The sequence below is a fragment of the Talpa occidentalis genome, unplaced genomic scaffold, assembly GCF_014898055.3.
Source record: "Talpa occidentalis isolate TD23 unplaced genomic scaffold, MPIMG_talOcc4v2.1 talOcc4.5, whole genome shotgun sequence".
NCBI classification, from domain to species: Eukaryota; Metazoa; Chordata; class Mammalia; order Eulipotyphla; family Talpidae; genus Talpa; species Talpa occidentalis.
In genome coordinates this window covers 90,301,336-90,320,328 of record NW_023604861.1, presented here as the reverse complement: position 1 = coordinate 90,320,328, position 18,993 = coordinate 90,301,336, and the positions used below count along the sequence as shown (strand labels likewise).

General features: G+C 39.3%; 1 protein-coding gene across 8 annotated transcripts in view; it reads right to left on the bottom strand.

The window, feature by feature from the left end:
• The window catches only part of CTNNA2 (catenin alpha 2), a 1,153,910-nt gene that overhangs the window by 81,518 nt on the left and 1,053,399 nt on the right, over nt 1-18,993 (bottom strand). For all 8 annotated transcript variants that reach the window (XM_054701781.1, XM_054701778.1, XM_054701779.1 and 5 more), the window contains one exon: nt 17,029-17,229. In XM_054701781.1, coding sequence (XP_054557756.1) covers nt 17,029-17,229 — 201 coding nt within the window. The remainder of the gene's footprint in view (nt 1-17,028; nt 17,230-18,993) is intronic.

Here is an 18,993-nt window from a genome sequence, read left to right as displayed (position 1 = left end):
AACTGAAGCTACAAACATTTGTAGCTTTCACATCACTTAAAAATAATGGAGGACAAAGCCTAGAAGCTAGTCATTTTATGTTGGTTCAATAGTTTGAGCAAAGAACTTCATCATGTTTAAGTTATTAAAGGATGTTTTTCTAGGGTCTCCTTCCCCCACCTTTTAACAGGGATCCCTCAAGGTCCTGAACTCAGGATTTTTTCACAGTTGCTTGGATTTTGAACTATTACATGTAATTTAAAGAGGCAAGAACTCCCCACTATATGTAAAGGTGTTTCTACATGTGACCAGAACTTTATTGAAACACTAGGCTAGGATTTTCTGCATTATTCAGACCTTTTACTTCTGACCCTGATTTTACACACTCACTCTATTCCTAGTTATGACTTTCACCATCACTGGTTACAAAGCTTCTCCTAATATTCTGAGATTAATGTTCAAATCTCTAAACCTTACTCAAGTGAGATTTTTCTCTAGGGATGTCATTGCTCTTTTCTCTCCTACCTTTAGATGGGACCCCACATCCCCTCCCTCCTGGTATTCATAGCCTGAGTGATTGTAGGGGCAGGAACAGGACACTGTGCAGGTTTTCTAGGATCCAGCAGACTGTGTAAAGGAGGAGTCAGAGTCCTCAGTGGTTTTGCAGGTTTTTTATTGGGATTACCAGGTACATGGCAGGCAGGGGCGCTGGGGAGCCGGTAGGCTGGCAGGCCTCCTAGCTCCCAGCAGGTCTTCACTCTGGGCTCTAGAGCCTTCTCTCAGCTTCTGCTTCACTTGCTTCTCTCTCGGCTTCTTTCTCGGCTTCTACTGGCATGCCCGTGATGCCGCCCTTAAAAAGCACAGTCTTAAGCCAGGGGAATCCCATCTACCTATGCCCACACCCTACTCCAGGTGCCTGCCATCAGGCATGCATTCAGAATGCAAGGATCCATCATCTATCCTGATGGTGGGAGGGCATAAAAGCCTGACATTTTTTCTTTACCCTGCAGTGATCCTCTCACCTTGAATGTACGCTGAAACTAGTGACTTATGTCGAACTAATACAATAGAGCAAGGGGAGATGGGAAATCAATGCTGAGACTAGATTACAAAAATATGTCGGCTTCCATATTCTGTGATTTTTGTTCTCTCACTTGCTCACTTTGATGGAAGTCAATTGTTCTATGTACTTTTTACATGAAAAGTAACAGACCAGGAAGGGTCCAAAATCCCTTAACAAATGAGGAATTGAGGCCTTCCAACAACCACATGAGTTTGAAATTAGATGCTTCGCTAATTGATCCTTGACATGGTCAGATCCGTGGCTGACACCTGGATTGCAGCCTCATGAGAGGTCTTAAGGAAGTGGCATCTAGTCAGGCTGGGCCCAGCTTCCTGGCCCACTGTAGGGGCTGGAAGGGGCACAGTGCAGGTTTTCTGATCCCATGCAGACCGGGTAAAGGAGGAGTCAGAGTCCTCAGTAGTTTTGCAGGTTTTTTATTTGGGGTTCACCAGGCATATGGCAGGCAGGGGTGCTGGCTGGGGGCTGGGAGGCTGGCAGGCCTCCCAGCCCCCAGCAAGTCCTCACTCTATCTGGGCTCTCTAGCGTTCGTTCTGCTGCTTGTCGGCTTCGGCTTCGGCTGCGGCGGCTGCTGCTGCTGCTGCTGGTGCTGCTGGCGTCCCCCCGTGACGCCGCCCTTAAAAGCACAGTCTTAGCTCAGCTGAATCCCATCTACCTATGCCCACACCCTATTCCAGGTGCCCACCATCAGGCATGCATTCAGGACAAGGATCCATCATCTATCCTGATGGCGGAAGGGCAGAAAAGCCTGATATTTTCTTTACCCTACAGTCCACCCCCTCAGGGTTTTCTGCCATACAGTCTATACATACATATACAATTTTCTAAGCAAACAAACAATGCAGCCATGGCCCACAAAAGCAAATACATCAAATATAACAAAATACAATATAACAAAATACAACAGAACACAAATAAGTCCAGGCAGGGCACCAACCAAGTGCAAAAGACAATTATTGGTACCAGCAGATGAGCCACCAAATCTGCTGCCGAAGGCACTGCTCATACGAGGGAGGGGAATCACTCACGGCATCTACTATAACATACCAGGAGCCGTCAGGCTTCCTGGCCTTCTCTGGCTGTAGTCTCGGCTACAAGGCGCACACAGCATCCACCCCCAGGATGCACTAGCTCTGGGATTGGCAATTTTATTCTGTTGGGGGTAATCGCCAACCCTCAGGGTTTCTGTCTGCAGTCGCTCCAACACTCGGCCTTCATGGCCACCCATGCGACTCGCAGACCCCTGCACTCAAGCCAACCCACTGCACAAGCACATGGGTCGGGGATCCAAACTCTGCATTTGGCTTGGGCTCCACCCCAAGCCACATTCCCCACCCGTCCCCAAGGACGGGCTCCTCAGCTCCTCACCCTCACTCAAGAATGAGCAGGGCATCACCCATAGGTGATTTTACGAGACTCACAGGGCTTCAGCATACCCAGGCTGCTTAACAGCTGCTTTAGGGCTTCTCAACTTAGCATCAGTACCAGCTTTTGCCACCTTAGTTGGCTTTTCTCCTCCACCTGGCCACTGGGCATACACAGGCTGCTTTTGGCCATCTAGGCCCACTGGCCACCCCCAGATTCTCAAAAAATAAACATAACCTGCTAAGGTCCTCCGCCTTCTGGCGGGATTGTCAGTCCAAAATCATCAGTTCATCAGTCTATCAGTCCATTGGCCTCTCCCTGCTTCAGCAATGGCCTGCTGCCTCAGGGGTCATTGGCTGGTCCTTTCCGGTGTCGTTGGCTGGTCCTATCCGGTGTCGTTGGCTGGTCCTTTCCGGTGTCGTTGGCTGGTCCTTTCGGGCGTCTCCTTCACGCCAGGTCTCATCCTATAGCTCGTGGACGTATCCATCTTCTATACTGCCATGGTGCCTCCAGCGTCGTCACAGGCAAAGTCTGTTCTCCTTAGTCCCTCCAGGTCTTCGGAGGGCTCCAATACCCGTCTGCATGGATCTTGCCGACATACGCCAATTGTAGGGGCTGGAAGGGGCACAGTGCAGGTTTTCTGATCCCATGCAGACCGGGTAAAGGAGGAGTCAGAGTCCTCAGTAGTTTTGCAGGTTTTTTATTTGGGGTTCACCAGGCATATGGCAGGCAGGGGTGCTGGCTGGGGGGCTGGGAGGCTGGCAGGCCTCCCAGCCCCCAGCAAGTCCTCACTCTATCTGGGCTCTCTAGCGTTCGTTCTGCTGCTTGTCGGCTTCGGCTTCGGCTGCGGCGGCTGCTGCTGCTGGTGCTGGTGCTGCTGGCGTCCCCCCGTGACGCCGCCCTTAAAAGCACAGTCTTAGCTCAGCTGAATCCCATCTACCTATGCCCACACCCTATTCCAGGTGCCCACCATCAGGCATGCATTCAGGACAAGGATCCATCATCTATCCTGATGGCGGAAGGGCAGAAAAGCCTGATATTTTCTTTACCCTACACCCACAGAAACTATAAAATAATAAATATTTGTCATGTTAATCCATTAAGCATTGGGGTTAATTGCTTTATAGAGATAACTAATTGAGTATGCTATGCCTTAAGTAGAAATACCAGTAAAAAATTTGTTTGCAAGATATATTAAAATATCTGCTTAACTGTAGTAACTATGCTTGCCCTAGGTTTTTGGCCTATTTATTGGGAAAAGACAAAAATATAATTGTAGGGTAAGGAAAAATGTCAGGCTTTTCTACCCTCCCGCCATCAGGATAGGTGATGGATCCTTGCGGTCCTGAATGCATGCCTGATGGTGGGCACCTGGAGTAGGGTGTGGGCATAGGAAGATGGGATTCACCTGGGCTGAGACTGGGCTTTTTAAGGGTGGCATCACAGGGACACCAGTAGAAGCCGAGAAAGAAGCCAAGAGAGAAGCAAAGAAGCAGAAGCAGAGATCACCAGAGATCCCAAATAGAGTGAAGACCGGCTTGGGGCTGGGAGGCCTGCTAGCCTTCTGGCCACCCAGCATCCCTGCCTGCTGCATACTGGGTAAATCCCAATAAAAGGCCTGCAAAAACCATTGAGGGCTCCAGGACTCCTCCTTTACCTGGTCTGCTGGATCAGAAAACCTACCCTCTGGCCCATTCCTGGCCCTATATATAATTAAATCCTGATGTTTGATTATGTGAAAGTTAATTTGAGCATCAGTTTACTCAAGTATAAAAGAGGGATGAAGGCTACACATTGTTTTATAAAAAAATTAGAGGTAATACATTCAATAAATTTTTATGTAATTTCCTATATAATTATATGTGATACATTAGCCACTGAGTTAATAAAATGACAAAAAAATATGATCTTTTTTTTTAATTAATAAATTTTATTTTTATATTCCCCATACAATTGCAATCCCCCCATTCTGACCCCAATCCCTCCCCTCCCGCCCCCCACCCCCCAAAAAGTGTCTCTGGTTCATAGTTTTTGTTGATTTTGATTTTCACTTTCTTATAGTTATTCATTTTCCTGGTCCCTTATTTAAGTTTTCTAGATCCCTGCTATGAGTGAGACCATCCGGTATTTTTCTTTTTCTTTTTGACTTATTTCACTGAGCATGATCCCTTCCAGCGTCATCCATGTTGCTGCAAATTGCATGTGTTTATCTTTTTTGAATGCTGAGTAATATTCCATGGTATATATGTACCACATCTTCTTGATCCAGTCATCTATTTTTGGGCTTTTGGGCTGTTTCCAAAGCTTAGCTATTGTAAACAGTGCTGCTATAAACATAGGGGTGTAGGTGTTCTTTGGAATTGATGTTTCTGTGTTCTTTGGGTAAATACCTAGGAGTGGAATTGCTGGATCCTGTGGAAGCTCTATGTTTAGTAGGTCCAGAAAAAAATATGATCTTACTTTGAAGATACAAAATAGAGTGATATATGGAAAACACCTATCATGATGCCTGACATATGAAGGATTTATAACAAATGTTTCTTCTAGTTATCTTCACACCATGACACTCTGTCTACCCATCTAAAAATCTTTTTTGTCTATAGCAAGCAAAACCATCCAGTTTCATTTAGATAGAACTTGTAGACACAACAATATAATTCATCACCAAAAAGTAAACCTTGTGGGAATGAACTCAACTGAAGACAGGATACAATGAAATCTCTGAAAGTTGAGAAATTGGTGCAATTTCTTCTAAAAAAAACAACAACAGAGTATCCCCCACTTTTATATCCTTCTGTCTCATTGGCAGTAACATCCCTCTAAAGGTTCTGCATTTTTAATAGTGAATTTCTTACAAGATCTGCCCTCTGGACAAGAGCTTATAAAGTCACTGGTGTAATTCTCCTTTTTAATTTGATTGCCAAAAAGACCAGTGATAAACATTGTATTCCAATATGACCTCATCCAGTCTATTTGGAAAGAGAAATTTTAAAAGACATTACTAAAAAGCTTACCACTGACAACAAACAAAACTGGTTTCCCTAGCGTAACTGAAACAAAATTTCCAGAATTCTTGCCTGGTTAATATTCTTAGGAAACGATTTCCTTCTCTCTTAAACTTATACCACTTTATTTTATATTAGTTGATGGATTGGTTTTGAAGTTTCCATAAAGTGACTTCAAATGTTTTTTTTATAATAAGGTAGACAGTATACAAAAAGTATGTCCTCTAGTGCAAATTTTACTGTTTTTAAACTAATGACACACTGCAAACATTTAATTGTGCTTTTTCGAGATAAATTTTAATCAGATTATTAAATGGCTGGATCTGCAATCTATGATCAAGGACAGGTAGCTCTATTAATGTATTCCATATTCCTTGTTGGTCAACTTTTCTACCACTCTACACAACCATCAGCCTAGTCCTGGATAGTCCTGATTTTCTTCTCCTGTGTGTATTCTTAGACTTTCTTCCATCAGAGTCAGTCATCTGTTCCTACTGTGGGGGTTCCTAAAGGCTGCCATTTTTATAAATTCATGTTTAGAAAATTATAATGTACATTTCAAACATCAAAATAAAATTCAAGTTCCAGAAGGCCATACATAACCCATGAGCTGAATTGTTTGATGAAAGATGAAAAAGGACTGTCTAGAAGAAGGGAGAAAAAAATCCTCTGAATTCCATTCATGGTAACTACCCTGAGAGAATCAGGGAGAATCCATCTGCTCTTGTCTAGACACAAATTCCTCTCCCAAGGGAAAGAAAATGCTTGCTTGGAAAGTTCTCCTGTATTTGAAAATAAGCATTTCAAAAATAATCATAAATGGCTTAAAAGGGGAAAAGATAGAACATTAAATTTTGAATCGTAAGAAATAAATAATTAAACATGATGCCTTATTTAACTTACATTGATTAGAACTATAGCTTGATAAATTTAAATCTGGAAATAGTGAGTTAAAAGGATTAAAATATAGTACAATAATAAGTTGGAGAAAATGTAAGGGTGGTCTTAGATCTCAATATGTTAAAATTTAATTAGGAAGAAATATGTACATATAATCCTGCTCAATATAAAGGTAGGCAAAATATAGAGATGCACATTAAGACATTGCAACACAAAGTAGTTATGGTAAGTGCCTAACAGTGGCATATGTAATTATAGTAATGGGAGAACAGACGAGCAGGATTGGCTGGTGTGTTTAGAGAGAGGATTTATTGACAAGGAAGAAACCAACTAGTGCGAAAGAAAAGGTAAAATGCAGAAAGGAAAAGCAGATGAGGAGATCATTCTGGGGACCAGAAATATACAGAACTTCTGATTTTTATATCCATCTATTATTTCAGGTGCTACAGCAAAGCTTTCCATCTTTCCTAACCAAACTGTTTCTGACTACCGCACATGTGCTCCCAAACAAGTCACTGCTGGCAGATTCTTCCCATCTCTGATCAAACACCTACTGTGTTTGATCTCTACTGTGGCAGAGATTCTGGATGAAGGGAACTGCCAGTTGTCTCAGTTGTGCACAATTAATAATCCCGGCCACCAACTACAGTAGACCCAGCACAGGCCCTGCTAGGCAGAACATGCAGGACCTGCTGCTATGTCACTGCCGTGGCCACAGATGCTGGGCCTTGATGCCCTGAAGTAACAAAGAATTATCCTATCCCCTTGTGGGCCACAGAATTCTAACTTCATGTTGCGACTAATGCAGAACTGGCGATTTCTTTCTTTCCTTAGTTATACTTTGACAAAATGACACTACTGTCTGAGAGTATTGTCTGTCCACTGTGTTGCTTAAGCATATGGCATATAAGTATGTAGCTCTGAATCATCCTGTGTCCACCCTATCCCATCTCCACTGGCACATCAAAGACTTATTTTCAGGCTAAAATTGTGTATCTTATCTTAGCTGGTATTTTCTCAGACAGTTCTACAGTCTCTTGTACTAAGATATCTGAACATGTATGGATTCATAATTTTGTGGTTATTCACTTGTAGTATGGACTTGATTTGCATGTGTAGAATTTATATGTCTTCATCATGTTTCTTTGAGAGGGAAAATGAGGCATGTAGATCCGGCATGGTTGTTTTTGTAAGTAATAACTTTCTGTAGGCTGGAAACCTTACATTTGCTTTCAGGGTAATAATAAATGAATAGATAAGGGAAATTAATAAACATCAGTGAGATCCCTACAATACCTAGAGTATGTAGTTTCTTTCATAAAGATAAGACACTGAGGCAAACTATACATTGCCTTGTATGAACTATGTGGGATTTCCTTCTTATTCCTCCTATACCTCTGAATTCCCATGATTACTACAACCAAAATAAGACATTTCCTCCAAATACTATCACGTTTACCTTTTAGATAAATAAAATACTTTATACCAATAGTAAGAGTTATATTAAAATACATTTAAAATACAATATATTAGGATGTCTATGTTGAACAATTTGTCATTACAACTTCTGTTGAAATTCATTACTTTCATAATTTCAAGATCAGTATTGCAAAGTGACTTAGATTTTAATGATCCTTCCTATCTACAATATCTAGTCTTTTTTGTCTTCCCATTGAGATCGTCTTACTACATTCTTCTGATACTGATCTCATCATTATCTGCACATACACCAACACATAGAGAAAAGAGCGGTCTGAGTGATCCACCTATCATCAAAACTTGATCACTCTAGCAAAGTAAATCAATACACACTGAGTAAGCATACCCCAAGTAGCCAAGCAGATTGAGCCCCTTTGATATATAAAAAGTGGGAGCTAAAAAAGTCTATTTACAAAGGAATTTTGGGGCTGTAAGCCTGAGACAGCTAGTGGACACATTTGCTACTGAAAAGAGAAAAAAAAAAAGTCATATCCTAATTTTTCTGTGTTCATTTAATCAAGGCTTACATGTTAAATGCCAGTTATGTGATAACACTGTTCTAAGGTCTGAGGCTCTTAAAGGAACTGACAATCTAGTTGAGGAACAGTTACACTGAAGAGGACATACTAAATGTTTTGGTAGGAGTTCCTTGTTGTCTCCAGCTGAGACTTTGGCCAGCTCTTACAGTATAAGTTGAGTACACAGATGTAGAGGAAGATGAAGAAATGGAGAACATTATAGGAAGGAGACTATAGTATGGATGTGTTATATCTGATGTTTTATTTTATTTATTTATTTATTTATTTATTTATTTATTTATTTATTTATTCAAGTACTGGGTACAGTCAGAAGCGCGGGAGGGTGAGAGAATTCACCAGAGCCAGAGCAGAGAGTAGAATAGGCAGAGTGAGGAAGTACACTGCTGAGGGGAGCAGCGGGTGGCAGGAGAGGTCTGCGTGCCATGTGGGACCCTTGTCCGGCAGCCGGGGATCGAACCGGCGCTGCAGAGGCTGCGGGCAGCCTCACAACCCGGCGCTCAACCGCTGCGCCACAGGGGAGGCCAGTATGGATGTGTTAGTAGTATGGATGTGTTGACCTGGAGAATAATGAGTAGACTCATCTCCATGGAACAGAGGATTCATGGGCAAATCCTGACCATTCTCAGTGCAGTCACAAGGAAGCTGACTCATAGACTACTATCCCTGGATAACACAACATCAGGATTACTGGGAAGCTGAAGCCCAGATGCATTAAATAATTTAAGGACACATTAGTTGGTCAAAATCAAAGAATTATATTTTACTGGTCCCTCATCTGGATTTGTACCAATACAGCTGTTCCCACATATTACTATATCCAGCTTGGGTGATTTCCACTAGTTTATCCTCTTATATTTCCATGCAAAATATATAGAAATGGGGGGAAAAATCTCATTTTTATAGAGCCTTTGCATACAGAACCATGAAAGTAAAATTTACAACCATCTCTACTGAGTCAAAGAAACAAAAATGAAAAGGCTACATATTGTATGATTCCAAATATATGACATTCTGGAAATGGCAAAACTATGGAAACAGTGAAAAGAGCAGTGGTTGCCTGGGGTTGGGAGGAGGAGAGGGATAAATAGATTCAGTGTTGTGGATTTGTAGAGCCATAAAAAATATGCTGTGTGATACCATAATGATGGATGTGTGTCATTATACATTAGTCCAAACCTACAGAATATATAAAACCAAGAGTTAACTGGAATATGCACTATGGACTTGAGTGATTGTGATTTATCAATGTAGGCTCGCAGATTCTAACAAATGTACCACTCTGATAATGGAGAAGCCATGTATGTGTGGAGTAAAGGAGAATATAATATATAATATTTTCCATTTTTGCACAATGTATGCATTTTCATTTTGATTATATTACCCATACAATTGCACCCCCTTATTTTGACCCAAATCCTTCCTCTTTCTCCCCCTGCCCTCCGTAGTGTGTCTCTGGTTTATAGTTGCTTCTTGATTTTGATTTTTACTTTGTATTAATTCGTTTTTTTCTGGTCCCTTATTTAGGATTTCTAAATTCCTGCTATGAGTGAGATCATTGGTATTTTTCTTTTTTTTTTTTTTCCTGGCTTATTTCACTGAGCATGATCCCTTCCAGCTCCATCCATGTTGCTGCAAATTGCATGAGTTTATCTTTTTTGATTGCTGAGTAATATTCCATTGTGTATATGTACCACATCTTCTTGATCCAGTCATCTATTTTGGGGCATTTGGGTTGTTTCAATATGGGAAAGTTTTGTACCTTCCCCTCAACTTTGCTGTGGGCATTAAACTATCATAAAAAAGAAAAAATAAAGTTATACACTTTGTTTGTCTGATACTTTCCCCAAAATGATGGAATTTTAGTCTCCTTACACAGAGTATACAATAATATAGAATCCTCATTAAAAATACTTATTCTATTTCTCTTTTCTGTCCCCTCTAAAGAAGGAACTGCTGGCAGAATCTCAAATATCTCTCAACCTGATCACATTCATATTGCCACAAATTTGCATCAGCTATCAAATTTGCAGGAATGACATTTTAATATAATCCCTTCAATGAAGAATGAACTACTCTCTATCTAAATATGATATCACTGAATATACTTTCACCCCTTCACCTTCTGCAGCAACCTGCCTTTGTAAATGAGCTCTCTAAAGATGGATTTGGTCAAGCATGCACTTAGTATCAAGCTGTTGACAATTTGTTATAATTCAGGTTTTATTGAAGAGCCCATCAAACATGCTGTCTAAGTATTTAATGCATCTTCTGGAGATTGAGTATACTGTGTTTTCATCAGCCTAGATTAGTTTTATAAAAACAGGTAATTTTTATATAATGCTGCCCATTTATTTTAGCATATTAATAGTCCACAATATTTTTCTCTCAAACCTACCAGTATTCTATTAATACGATAAACACCCTTAACAAAACATTATCTTTATTGAGGGAGTAAAATAAGCCATGGGAAATAAACTACAGAATGTTTCGTCACTCTTTGGATCGCTCTTAATAACTAGACACTCAGCAAAGGCATCCAGGTGGTAAAGTGGGAGTCTCTCTACAGAGACTCACGCTAACATCATTTACCTGTCTAAACGGGGGGCTAGCCTGTGTGTGCAAATGCCTTCAGAAGCATCATAAAGCTGAGTGAAGACTTCAGCTCATGCCTGCTTTTAAGATTCTGCTTTGTACTCTACTCTCATCCTATGGCCACAGTACTTAGGCATCACTTTTCCCTTTAATCATATCCTTATTTGGGAATATTTCTTAGAGCAGATATTCTCTATTCTCAATGGAAGTTGTTTTCTCCATACCTTAAGACATATGACAGTATCGACAGATACTGTTGGTTAAGACCCCATTTGGGGTGGGGGTGGAAAGAGTTCCTACAAGCACCTATTGGGCAGAGGCCGGGGATGTTGCTAAGTGTCTTATAATAAAGAGGAGCCATTTCCCTCCCTCAAGAAAGAATTGCTGAGACTAAGAATTTACTATAGACTAAAATGTCTATAGTACAATGCCTTAAGATCTTGAATGTAACAATTCAGATATAAAACTGGCCAGAACACGGTAGGTTGTGTCAAGACAAAAGCAAAGTTGACATTTTATCTTCCATGTCAAAACTTTTCCACAAGCTGCCTCTCGGCACATTCCCTTCCTTACCTACTACCCCCATGTTCTCTCCCCAAATTCAAGTGTCCTCTCAGGACAAAATTTGATAAGTTTACATAGAAAAGTGATTGATTCAATGATGACAAGATTTTTTTTTCCAAAATCTGAAACAAAAACATTAGCCCTACAGGTAGGAATTTGGGAGTTAGGAACACATAGGGCAGTTTTCATTTATTTTAAAGCTATATGCCTCTTTAACATAGTGTGGCACTGTCAAGAAGAGCAATCATTTTAGAAAACATAACCAACAAAACTCAGCACCACCACAGTCACAGCACCAGTCCTGTGGCTTCCTCACAGTCCATCAATAGTACATTTTCCAAGGATTCTGGTTAGTACTCAGAGCACTAACAGTTAAAGTTCTGCTTTCATTTTTTAAAATAACCTCTCAAAGAAACATTACCGGTCCTGTTTAGGGAAGAAAGAACAACTGGGGACAGATGCAAATGAATTCATATACTTTGGCTATTTTAGTTCTTAGCCAACTAGCATCCACCTTTCCTTGACGTGTACTCCTGTATTTTCTGCTGCAGTTATGTATACACTATTTTATTCTCTTCTGTCTGGTTAATTTCCTAGTTATCCTCAACAGATCCTTAAAACTAAAATCTAAATATCTTGTTCAATTTCTCTGTTAAGAACTGGATGGGGAAATCAGAATAAGGAGAGTGCTTTTACTTAAGTCCCCGAGAGTATCCAATCACTGCAAGGAAGGGCCAGGATGAGTATTTAAAAAATTCTGTCAGTGAATAAGAAAGACCAAAAGCTTGATCAGCAACAACAATCCAGGATGGATTCACTATTTCCCTTTTTGTTTTTTTTAATTAAAAAAAAAATTAGCCCTTTTTTGTTTTTTTAAATTAAAAAAAAACACAATAAAACTGTTTATATTTCAAGACTGTGATATTTTAACAATTTTTACCCAATCAACTAAGCAGAATGTCCTTGCTTTTAAGTAGGTTTTAACCCATTCTTTGTGTTCATTAAAGCGGTTCAAGAGATACTAAGAAAAAACTCCCAATATGTCTCCTGAACAATGCTTGAATTCTTTGTGCTCACAGAATCACATGTAAATTGGCAATACGCTTGGTATCTTTCATCTGTTACAATTATCGTGCCAATAATAATGACTCATGAGCAGGCCTGAGCGGAGAGTTCTATCTTATCTTCTACCCCTCTATGATACTCCTTACCAATTCATACCCAAGGGAGTGCTGCTAGGTGTCAAATTTACCAAGGGAAGCTGAGACTTTGGAACAAAAGACTAGAGCTAATAGGTCAGGTACTGAGAGCCGCACCAATGTGAGAGGGTCCCCTAAGAGATGTGAAAATAGTTGGTGTGGGCCTCCCTGGTGGTGCAGAGGTTAAAGATAGTGCTATCAAGCAATTGGCAGCCACTGCAGCACTAATTCTATCCCTGGCCGGCCAGGGAGCAACCCACATGGCACAGCAGACCTCTCCTGTCTCGCCCGCTGCTCCCCTCAGCAGTGTATTTCAGTAGATCCTCCTTTTCTACTCCCCACTCTCTCTGGTGAATCCTCTCATCCCCCACACCTCTGGCCTGTACCCCAGTTCTTGTATGCATAAATAAAATCTTTATTAAAAAAAATGGTTGGTGGGTAAAATGCCTGTTTCTAGTTCTTCCTAGTAAAGAAAGACTGGCTCTGTGTTGCTCATTAAAGGGCAGGTCCATTTGAAAGAAATGGTGCTGAATTTCAGCCAATTAAAATGCAGACAGATCTTACTGCTATTATTTTTTAAAGATTTATTTATCTATGCATACAAGAACCAGGGTGTAGGCCAGAGATGGGGAATGGTGAGAGGATCTACCAGAAACAGAGTGGAGAGCAGAATCTACTGAAATACACTGCTGAGGGGAGCTGCAGGTGAGACAAGAGAGGTCTGCTTGCGCCATGTGGGTCAGCTGCTTGACAGGGTATTGAATTCATGCCATAGTGGCTGGCAATAGCGTAATAGTGCTGAGACTTAACCACTACGCTACCAGGGAAGCCCTGTTATAACTATTTTTAATTCTCATCTCTAAGGGTTCTCATGAGCAACAAGCCCTACATGTGTTATTTATTATGTGACATTACAGTATTCCCTTTCTACTTATATTTCAGAGAGAGGATATCTTTGTTTACCTGTTTTTCCTTGCTATTCCAGACTAACAAGTATCGATAATAATTTTTGTAAATTATATTTTCCCTAGACAAAGAAATATTTCTACCAACATAACTTATGTTGCAGAACTTGGACTGTTATTATAGCTGAACTTTCAAAGACATGTCCATTTTTAAAAAGCCTAGTGTTTTTCAAAGTTCATGTGCAGACCAGAGAGGTCCTTCTGTGCATAAACAGGGCCTAATTCATTGCCCATTCATAACCCCATATTATAAGGATTTAAATTATTTTCTTACATCCTTTTGTCATCTCTTTCCCTGAACTTTCTCTCTAATCTCATTTCCCCATAAATACAAACATACCAGGTAATAGAGGCTTTAGAAAGGGCCTGAAGCTAAGAGACACTAATTGAGAGCAAAAACTACAAAAATAGATTAATCTTTGACATAACTATTCAAAGTTCTGGGTTGTTCTCGTAACTAAGTGTGATAGTAAGACTTTTTCCCATTTTAATGCACCAGAAAGCTATGGCATGCTCCCTACATAATTGTCTTACCCATGAGTGATTCCCCAGTGGGCAGCGAGGGCCCCTAAAGTAGGGCATGTAGGACTCCTGCAGGGTCAGGGCAGTTATTCACTCTCACCCTTTTAACAGCCACTACCACCTTTTTTGGAATACTTCATACCCATGTACTACCAAGAACCTTTATGCTTTACCCAGGTTGTTCACAGTTCTTTCTCAAAATCTTCTTAAGAAATAGAGGGAGGATAATCAAAGGAGAGGTAAGATGGTATCAGAGGAGGTTCTCTGCTTCACTCACAGGAAGATAATCTAAAGCAGGCCAGAGGGGTATTAGACTCATTGGGTTACATGATTAGGGGCAAAAGAATCAGGGTACCCCTTCCTGGACATTAGAGACCAACACTGACTGCAAATTACAGATGTTTAAGAAATTCAACTTTACACGATCCTCTGGTGGCAACAAGCTCCTGGAGACAGCATTCTGGGCAGAAACCACCATTCAAACCCATGCTCCCAGCATAAAGTCGTTCTGAGGATGGGAGAGCTGCTGAGTGTGGACCTAATTCTGAGCAGATACGGGCAAAAGTGCAAGGCATGGGTATGCTATGTAGACAGGGTCTCCTGTGAAGACCAACATCTAGCATGGCATTCACTTCCCTCATCTTGCCTCAGGCTTAAGTTGGTACAGTGAGGCAGCACTGAAAGGATGGTGAGGAGGTAAAACATTGTGGAGAAATGTAGGGAAGTAGACTAGACCAAATGAAAACTGCATTTGTGACCTCAAAATGGTAATGCAGAATCCTGGTGGAAGAAGGAATATGAAGACAAATCTCTAAGGTAGGTTGGCAAAGGGAAAAAAAAAAAAATGACACTCAGAGTTAGAAGCAATAGTTACAACAGACATCTCAGAAATTCAGAGGTTCCTAAGAGATTGTAATGAATATTTGTATACTAGTAAGTTGAACAACCTAGAAGAGATGGGCAAATTCTTATCCAAACATTTCAGATTGAATCACAAAGAAACAGAAAACCTGCACAGGCCAGTTAAAAGTAAGGAAACTGAAATAGAAATCAAGTGTTAAAAAAAAAAATCAAAATACACACACACACACACACACACGCACACAAACTCCAGGACCAGATTATTTTTCCATTGTTTTCTACCAAAACTTCAAAGATGAGCTGATTCCTATCCTTTAAACTATTCCAAAAAAAAAAAAAAAAAAGAGAGAGTATTCCCAAGCATAGTTTAGGAGGCCAACATTAGCCTGATATCAAAACAAGGTAAAGAAACCCCTAAAAGAAAGCTACAACCAATTTTTCTGATCAATAGATGCAAAAATCCTTAACAAAAACTTAGCAAACTGAATTCATCAATTCATTAAAAGAAAATATACCAGGATCAAGTAAGATTTATTCCAGAGACACAAGGTTGGTTCAACACCTGAAAATCTATGTATGGAATTCACCACATCAATAAAAGGAAAGACACAAATCATACATCAATAGGAAAACATTTGATAAGATTCAATATCCATTCACGATAAAAAATCCTCAAAAAACTGGGGATAGATGGAACAAATCTCGACATAATAAAGCCCATGTACAGCGAACCTCATTCTCAATGGTGAAAAACTGAAAGCTTTTCTACTAAGAACTGGCAGAGGACAAAGATGTCCACTTTCACCACTACTATTCAAAATAGTACTTATCCTAGCTAGAATAATCAGGCAAGAGACAGATATAAATTGAATCCTGATTGGAAAAAAACAATAAAACTATCATTATTTGCAGACAAAATGATAATGGAAAACCCTGAAGACTCTACTAAAAAACTAATTGAACAGTAAATCAGTTTACTTTAATGCCATGTAGTATCCCATTCTCTGACTTGTTAAATCCTTTCTATTTTTGTAGATGTTTGTGTTGTTTCCAATTTTAGAGTTATGAAAAAAAAAATTCTATGAACTTCCTCTAACAAGTTTTTTGTAGGCCCTTGTTTCATTTTCTTAGGAATTTACTAATGATTATAGTTGTTAGTTCTTAGGATGTGCATGCTTGACATAAGAAACTGCTAATTTTTCCATAGGTCTGGTACCACTGGGCAAACCATTTAACAATTTATGAGGGTCCTCAAGGGTCCACGTATTCACCTACAGTTGGTGTTGATAGACTTTTTTTTTAGCTATTATTGTGGTTGTATTGTGATATATCTTTATGATTTTAATTTTTTATTTCTTTGAAAAGATATTGGGTATTTTCCCCCACAGGTTCATTGTACCTTGCAATGTAATCTTCAAATTTTCCTTTCAAAAGTTACTTTCAAGTTGTCTGCCAATTTTTGTTTGTATCTTTGTCTTATTATTGAATCAAATAAATTATAATTTCTGGATCCAATTTCTTTGATATGCTGTTTGCAGTTTTTCCTAGCTTCTAGCTTGCCTGATCATTTTCTAAGGTTATTGTTTTTAAAAATGATAAAAGTGAAGAAATAGACAAATGGATTTCAAGTTCAAATTTCCAAGTTCTAGTAACACCAGTCTTTTTCCACACGTAACTGAGTAACACCTCCATTTTTTTATTTGCAATTAAAAATAAAAAATTCTCTGCCTGCTTTATAAGGCCCTTGTGAAAATAACATGAAATCATACATGAATACTATAAAGTAATATATACATGTGAAGCAATAAAATTGTTACTCTGCTGAAGATATTCAATCCAAACTCAAGAAACAAAGAGAACACCTCTCCCACGATCACACACAATTCAGAAGTATAAAGGCCTACAAAAACAATTATTTTTGATATAGAAATTAATGGTCAGGTTGACACTTTGGCTGGATCCAATATCCATGCTTACCTGTCTCAGAGAGCAATTTTGTAGCTTCCAGCACCTTCTCAGTATAAACACCAGCTTCATAGTTCTCCATCTCAGCATTGATGATATGTATGACTCGAGCTGCCCGGCCCCTGATGGCTCCTGCAGTCCGGTCCAGTGTGTCCACATCCCCTTCTTGGAGGGCTATCACACACTTGTTCACATCCTCCAAGATGTGATTTTCTGTGGAGAGGACACAAACATGTTTGTATTATTCATGTAACTCAGCCACTCAATGACCAATCTAAGATTCATCAACTATCATGAGCTGCCATCACATTGCACATCTTGATACATGTCGAACACTGAAATAACATTTGAAGGATATAGTTAATAGTTGTAGTGCTTTTCAAACTTGAGCATCGTCTGGAAGACCTGGAGCATCACATATACTGATGAGCACCACTCCTAGGATTTCTGAATCAGTAATTCTGAGCTGAAGCCCAAGAAATTGCATTTATACCAAGTTCCCATTTCATGATAATGCTACTGGTTTTGGGAAACACACTTTGGTGACCACTGACTTAACATCCCTTTCTTTGTTTCAGTGTTTGAGATTTATTGCTTGAGATTTATTGTTTGAGATTTATTGCCATGTCTAATAACATGTCTACCTGATCGAGCAAAACATTCCCAGATATGACTAGTGAGTGTCAAGCTTTGGATATATGTTCGATCATGTTTTTTAATTAAGGAAATATTTAAAGGAAACTCTTGAATGGGCAAACATTACTCAGTCCAATATTTTAAGGTGATATCATATATAAGACAAATATGAGAAAATTGATCATGTCAAGATCACAGAGTTTTCCACAATTAAAACAATACAGTCTTGTGGATGGGTCCCTCAGATTAGTCAAAATCAACAATCACTCTTCTGTCAATGTTCAAAGTAGACCCAAGAAGCCAGGATGAGAGGCATCACACTCTCCTAGCACAGAGAAAACACACAATCTGATCCCTTAATGGTTTTGCAAGTGTGCAATTTTGTACTTTTCATGTCCAATGTGAGATCTGCAATTATGTCCCTTCATTCTTTAGAAACAGAATTCTTAGAAATGTTCAGAAAGTTTTATACTTTGCAGTAAGGAAAGAATTTAAACTGACAACATATACAAAAAAGATAAATGGAATAAGTTTAGAAATTGTCATAACTCATCTGATAACCTTTAAAACATTTTAACTGCTGAGTTCAATAAATACCCTTGATTAAATCAATTACTACCTCTTGAAGACATTTCTAGAGCTAGTTCTGAATCTAAGATTCCTAAAGAAGATATGGGAAAGTAACTCAGCAATTTCCAATCTCCACCACACACTTCTCTTACTTCCATTAATCCCATCACTCAGAGGGAATATTTATGTTTTTAGGATACTAGGTATAGAATTGAAAAATATAACTTACTTTTCATAAAGAAGATCCATTTTTACTTCATAAATATGACTTCCTCACTTAAACCACTATGTTTCTGATTTCCACATTCTCTATTTATAAATTTTCTATTTATTTGAAACTAAATGAAATGTTTAAATTTAAATATGAAGATTTCTTAATCTCACAAGAAGTAATTTCTGAATGTTGACATTTCCCTTGATAAAATAGAAAATGAAGTATAAGCTTAAGATGTTAGTTTAGTTAAGGAAATTCTGAGAACTACCCTTTAGGAGATATTGGATTGTATCATGAAAACTTAGATAAAATCTGAGAAAAATATTTACTCAAATGAAACTTTGCACAGTATTTTACATTCACAAGTTTGATTTGACTACACCTATCTTACTGACCTAGCAGATTCTTCTAGAGAGCTCTGGTATGGGCAAATGGGAGGTTCTTTCTGTCAAAAGCATTTATCTGGCTGCCATTTTCTTTGAATAAAAATAGTAAAGGAATAAATAGAGCTACTACTTTTTAGTGCGTAGTTAAAAGATGGAATTTTGGAATTAAAT